Source organism: Limulus polyphemus, unplaced genomic scaffold, assembly GCF_000517525.1.
Source record: "Limulus polyphemus unplaced genomic scaffold, Limulus_polyphemus-2.1.2 Scaffold2449, whole genome shotgun sequence".
Classification (NCBI taxonomy): Eukaryota; Metazoa; Arthropoda; class Merostomata; order Xiphosura; family Limulidae; genus Limulus; species Limulus polyphemus.
In genome coordinates, this window is record NW_013668059.1 from 73,733 (window position 1) to 80,405 (window position 6,673).

The 6,673-nt window shown below is 35.6% G+C and overlaps 1 protein-coding gene across 1 annotated transcript in view; it reads left to right on the forward strand.

Annotated features, from left to right (window-relative positions):
* The window catches only part of LOC106466986 (transmembrane protein 50A-like), a 31,344-nt gene that overhangs the window by 22,591 nt on the left and 2,080 nt on the right, over positions 1 to 6,673 (forward strand). Inside the window, exon 5 of the mRNA XM_013927298.2 lies at positions 4,580 to 4,640. Coding sequence (XP_013782752.1) covers positions 4,580 to 4,640 — 61 coding nt within the window. The remainder of the gene's footprint in view (positions 1 to 4,579; positions 4,641 to 6,673) is intronic.

Genomic DNA, 6,673 nt, shown 5'->3' on the forward strand with positions numbered 1-6,673 from the left:
ATCAATGTTCTGGAATTCTTGGTCACCTAACAGGCAAGTTCCTATTTCCCACCTCAACTTGTTGATTATCTTCCCATATCAATCATCAAGATTAGATTTGCTCCAGGGATCTTTGCTTCTGCATATTGGACTTTCTATTTGGGACCCACTCACAACTGTCCTAGGGTTTAAACAGGGTGACTAATTGTTTCTCTCAGTTGTACATGATTCTTCCTACTGAGTGGTTACTCCATCCTCAGGTCATTCTTAGATCTGTTCCCAGTTAGGCATGCCAATGATTGATGCCTTCACCACTTCTCTTAAATCCAAACTTGCCCTCTTCTGTTCTCTGGTAACTCACCCAGTAGCTCTGACAGTGGATATTCTTAGCCAGGACTGGTCTCATCTCTTTCAGTATGTTTACCCCACTCTTTGCCTTCTCCCATATGTCATGGTGTTGATTCACTGCAGTCTATGTCAGGTCCTGTTGGTAGCCTTCTTTAGGCTTGCTCAGTCTTGATTTCCTCTTCTTCACCAACTGGCATCCAGGGTATCTCTTCTGCTGCCTCAGTTCCAGTCACTCTTGTTACAACCTTATACATCTCTCTTGCACCCATATGTGTCATGCCTTTGTTTTCATGTGTGGAATTTTTCCAGTCCTTTGCATATCAGTTGGGTTCCTCTAACCATATAGCTTTTCTTTTATCCCATTCATGTTACCTTGCTGTTCTCTCTGTCTATTAATGAAAGTGGTGTGTTTTTCACTGCTGGTTAATTTACCACTCTTTCCCACAAGGCCATGTTACTGTTGCCCACCTTTTGGCTTTCTTTACCAGGTTGTTCTGTTGAGGATTGTTGGTTTCTACCATAACAGGCTATTGAGAGATCTTGTTGACTACCTTTGACTTTTTCCTTGTTCTTTCCACATTGTTCGGTCTTTATTCATTCATTGTTCCCCTCATCCAAGTTCTTTGCCTGACTGGAGACTTAATTTGGTCCTACACATTCTTACCCAAGTCCCATATGAACCATTGTTACCTGCTTATTATACCATCACTCTCTCAAAACCAATTTCCTTCTTCTCCTTGCTTGTGATCTTTATGCATTGAATCTCTCCCATTTTTTTCTTTCTCAGAACTTCCTTGATCTTGTTCCCAGATTTCTGCTCATTTCTTCCTAAGACTTGAGCAGCTTGGGAGACAGATAGTTCATTCTATTCCATCATTCTTGGCCCTCCATTATTGTACTGATACTCATCATCTTTTGTGTCCAGTTCGTGCATCCAAGTTGTTACTTGGCATGCACAGCTTCATTTCAGGATTCCCACAATCATTCATTCTTGCCATGGGGCTTCTCTTCTACCAGGGATCTCTTGTTCTGTACTTTTAATGGATAAATTCATCAACTCATCCGGATCTTACATTCTTACCTGGATGAGGATACTAGCATGCTGTATCATGTCTCATCACATCAAATCTGCTACTTGACTTATTCTTTGGCCTCACACTTTTGATGACCCTTGGGCAAGATCCTTCAGGCTGTAATGTAAACTATGTCCAATAGTTTTGTCTCTCATTGCCTTCACCATCTGGCAGTTTTTCTCCCTCAAGATATTGCTTGCCTTCAGTTGTCATTCTCCAATCTACTCACCATTCTTGATGAGTGCCTCTTTTACTTCTTTTCCCATTTCTACTTTTATGTGGTTCACTTCTCAAAACTCATCCAGTGGCAGATGTTGACTCACAAGGTATACTTACTTCCCTATATTCACATAGAGTTAAGGGTAATAGAAATTAATAAACCCATCTGCCCCTTCAAGTGTGGCCACTGTTCAGTTAGGGTTTTCTGCAAGACCACTCAGGTGATACATGTGTGTGTATATATACTGTACTTTCTATGGACTAACATGGAAAAAGCTAGCACCAGAGGAGTGTCTGCTCATTTCCTTGGCTAGCATATGCCAGCTTTTCAAATTAGATTTTGCAGTCACCTATTTCACTTTCTCCAGTAAATTACTTATACAGTGGTTAGGTCTAACTGAGTTGGGGCACCTTTCTGTTGTCTCTCCAGCATGAATTTCTCATCCATGGTTCATCTAGTGAAGCATGAGAAACCTTTGCCACTACCATTTCCTAGCCACTGGGGTGACTGACTTAGAGATTTCCTCACCAGTTGTGTGATTCTTCTAGAGAAAGTCTGAATGGGCAGCACAATGCAGTGAGAAGGAGGGCAGAGAGTGGCCATATCACTGTAGTGCAGGTCACCCCTCTTACATAATATGCCAATTTTCCAGTGATTTGTTCAGCCAGATGGGAAAAAGTGTTTTCTTCCTGCAACAGAAAGGGATATTCATCTACATTCCCATATTTATGATGAGTATATGATACAACATAAACTGTATATGATACAGTCTGATCATTGCCCTAGCAGCACTAAACTTGATGTCCAATTGATCAATTATTTGGAAATGCTTAGTTGGTCATGCACTTTTCCACTCACTTTTATTACACATTGGTTTTTTTGCTTTCCTCCTTTCATACTTTCATCTAGGCAAAGAGTATACGCTGAATGAAATGGGAGTGGTTTCCCGTGATTGTTGTCTTTACTATAGTGTCATACTCCTTGGGCTTTCCTTTTCAGTTGTCTTCTCTGAAGGGAGCTTATCTAGGTTTTTGCAGTTGCACTGGCCTCTTTACCACATCAATGTGGGATCCTAGCTACAGTGTGCAGAAGTAAGGGATTGTTTCAGAAGTTAACATTTTGCTTACCTGTAAATGCATTTCTGATAGATATTTACCTCTTTTCACACCTTCACACCCTTCCTCTCCACTACTGATACACGTTAAGAAGTGTTGCAAAATAAATCACACCTTTTTCCCTGAGAGAATAACAAAGTAAAATAAGATTTTAATTCAATCAAAAAAGTAATTCCAAGTATCAATATCACTTGATTGGGCCACCATTGCTCTTACACACGAGTTTTAATTGATTTGCAAAAGATTTCAGCAATGCAACAAACATGTCTGTTTTTGTGGCTGTCTCTGTGAGCACATCAATGAGAACACGATTCAAGGTTTCGTGTTTGTGTCTCTCACATTCAGGCAAAGATTCCAACCTTTCTTCTATGCATTGTTGAATGAAAGCTTCAACATTTTCAACTGGATTTAAATCTGGAGAGTTCCCGATCCACATTCCCACTTTTTCACGGACCACTCTTTCAAATTCAACAATTCTGAAACTTTTGAGGCATTAATCGGATTTTTCAAATCTGGCATTGTGATGTGTTGATTGGAAGACTTGAATTCTTGAAGCATGTTAGTTTGTTTTGAATTTTGTGCAAAGCTACACGAGGGCTATCTGTGCTAGCCATTCCTAATTTAGCAGTGTAAGATTACAAGAAAGGCAGCTAGTCATCACCACCCACTGCCAACTTTTGGGCTACTCTTTTACCAACGAATAGTGAGATTGGCTGTCACGTTATAACACCCCCACAGCTGAAAGGGTGAGAATGTTTGGTGGGATGGGGACTCGAATCCGCGACCCTCGGAGCATGTCTGCAACTACTTTCTGAGCCATCCTGAAGGCAGCACACGTGACATGAACCTGAGTTCTAATGAGCACCATGATTCAAAAGTTTTCGCAAAAAATTAAATTTGAAGAGTCAAACACCCAAGAGTATGTTGAAATGATGTTTTCTCACGAGTGACGATATTCGCGGTCTTACCAAGTTCGTCATTACTTCGGGGGAAAAAAACGTGATTTATTTTGCAACACCCCTTATGCTTGCCTCATCTGATAATGAAGATAATTTCAAGTGCAAATGTCTATAGGAATCTACTGTGTATAGAGGATGTGTTGCCATCTTATTGGTGGAGGGCCTTGTCACATGATGATTGCATCATGCACTAGCACAGTTCATATTAAAATGTGCGTCTTAGGTGGGAGATAGGTCAAGGCTAGTGGCATGTGCTAAATCTCAAAGACAGACATGCAATAAATAGCTACAATGTGCAAAGATGTGTCTATTGGAGATATATTTTCAGGAAAAGAAAATGTTATCTTTAATATTGCAATTTTGATAATTTTGTTTGTCACTATTCAGCTTCAAAATATGTTGTTATCACTTTCAAATAGATATTTTAGTATAAAGTAAAGACATAAAGTAAGACATTTTAAAAGGAAATGTTCTTTGGAAAAGAAAGTTATTCCTGTAGTAAATTTAAAAGAAACATGCACACTTTAACTGAGTCAATTTAGTACTGGTTTACTGTCTTATATCTCACAATTCTTTGAAATATAAACCTTTAGCTTTTGCACTGCTATTTCATGGTGCTATTTGTTTGCTCATGTTAGATAAGGTATACTTTTTGGTAGCTGTTACCCTGATTTATCATTGTAATGAGCTAAATTCAATCACAACTCTTTAAGATAAACACACACACACATATATATATATAGTCCTACATAAATGAAAATACTTAGTTATATTATAAATGGTTTTCGTTATTAGAAGCTTCAGTAGTCACTTACTGAATAAATATTGATATATATATGATAACATTTAGTGAAATTAAAGTATAAAGAATTTTTTTTCTTTCAGTGAAAAATCCTCAATGGCCTGGAGTAGCACTTTTCTTTCAAAATGCCTTTATCTTTATTGGGTAGGTAATGTACATATAGATAAATACCAAGGTAACATATATATCTATTGTGGTACTTAAAATGTAGTTTGCAATTAGTCACTGGAAGATGTGTAAATCCATTCTCAACTAAATAAGCCTGAAGTGTATAATTTACTAAATTATTCTAGGCTGGTTGCATGAATTTGTAAGAACATTAATATTTTACAATTTAAAGAAAGGATTTTATTGTTAGAAGTGGCAAAAACAAAATGCATTAGAAAACAATAAATCATTTAGGATTGTGTAACAAACTTTCATCTATCTGCATCAGTTTTAAAATGATCTTGTGAGCTGTAAGTGCATATCTATATCAGGAACTGATGAAGATCTGTACTGACATTTCAAAACATTGTTTTCAAAGTACTGCAGTAGATGAAGTTTGTTGAACTAGCCAAAAGGAATCATTACCCATTACTAAAAACACTGAAGACAAGTTTTTTATGAAAAAAAAAGGAGAGCGAGAGAGAAAATGTCTTACTTGTATGCGTTTCAAAGAAGATTGACAGGGTAGTCTCGTGGTTAACTTGACGTGATCTTCTTTCCTAAAAGAATGAGAACAGGAATAATAGAAGCATAAAGCAGTTGAAATTTATTACTCAAACTTTGTTTTAGTTTGCTTGAGAATTAGCATTAACTATTTAAAGGTAAACTAAAATTCAACATAGTAATAAGTATAGATAATTAAATATACTTTTCTGTTATTCTTACTTATAAAGAATAAAATGCATTGTTTTATCAGTTGGGTACAATCACTTTCAATGATATATTTTATTCTTTAAAATCTCTAAAAATAACAGTTAATGTAAAAACTAGTTTCGGCACTAAGCCAACATCCGATTTAGGCCTAGTGTTCAAATGAGTTGCACTATTAGATTTTTTCATAGTATAAGTAATTATTAGCAGACAATGGAATAAAAAAGGCAATATTAAGGAATGATATGATACATAGGAAGAATCTAATTAACTGTTTAAATGGATAGAACAATTTGATATTTCAACAGATACTAGTATTATGCTTTTGTTTATGTAGTTTTTTAGTATCAGTTACTTTTTGATATTGAATCAACTTGAAGCTGTTTCAAATAAACATTATGATTTTATTGCCAAGTTAGATCTAGGTCTCACATATTAAAAAATAACATACCTTTTTTTAGATTTAAAAGTTATTATTACTTCATAATGTTGAAATTGAAAGGAATAGAGCTTGGCTAAGCTGTTTTGTTTACAACTTGAAAGAAAAGTGTAAAATTGAATTAGGTAAAATGTTCAGGGATGCCATTAATATTTTTATAAAAATACACAAGGAGGGAAACCTTTAATCATAGTAAAGTAAATTAAAAACAAAGTAATAATAAATATAAATAAATACATATGATTTTGTGTTACTAATTGTTACCCTAAAAAATGATTTGTACATAACATAAATGAAATTTATAATAACTACAATTCATTTGCTTAACCTGGTTCACACCCTAACAGTTGTTGTTCATGAAAATTGATGATAAACATATCACTAGATTACAATATTCTTTGTTGTATCCCAGCCAACTGATGAGCCATGGTATTGGGTGAAAGACCTTGTTGGCACTGTGGTGACATATAATATTATCTTTTGCTTTCACTCTTAGAATTTATGTAAAGAAAGTTTAGTGACCTCCAGTTTTTTTTAATGTCTTGAACACATTTGTATTATTTACAGCATTGAATTACACACACAAGTGTATTCTGTATAATGAGCGTAATACTCTCGAAAATGGCTGGAGACGGCTTGAATTGGTAATGAAGAAAAAAAAAAACTTTAACATAACAGCAAATGTACAACGTTTCGACAAGGTTTTGTCATCATCAGGTACCCTTAGGAAGGAAATATCGTTTCTCTTTTTGATGATTTTTATATTCAGGTTATGTAGTTTGAAGATAGTTTCACGGTATGATTGGTTTATGGTAGTGAGAGAACATACTTAAAAAGTTATACATGGAATAACAAAGATAAACGTTTAGACTTACACAAC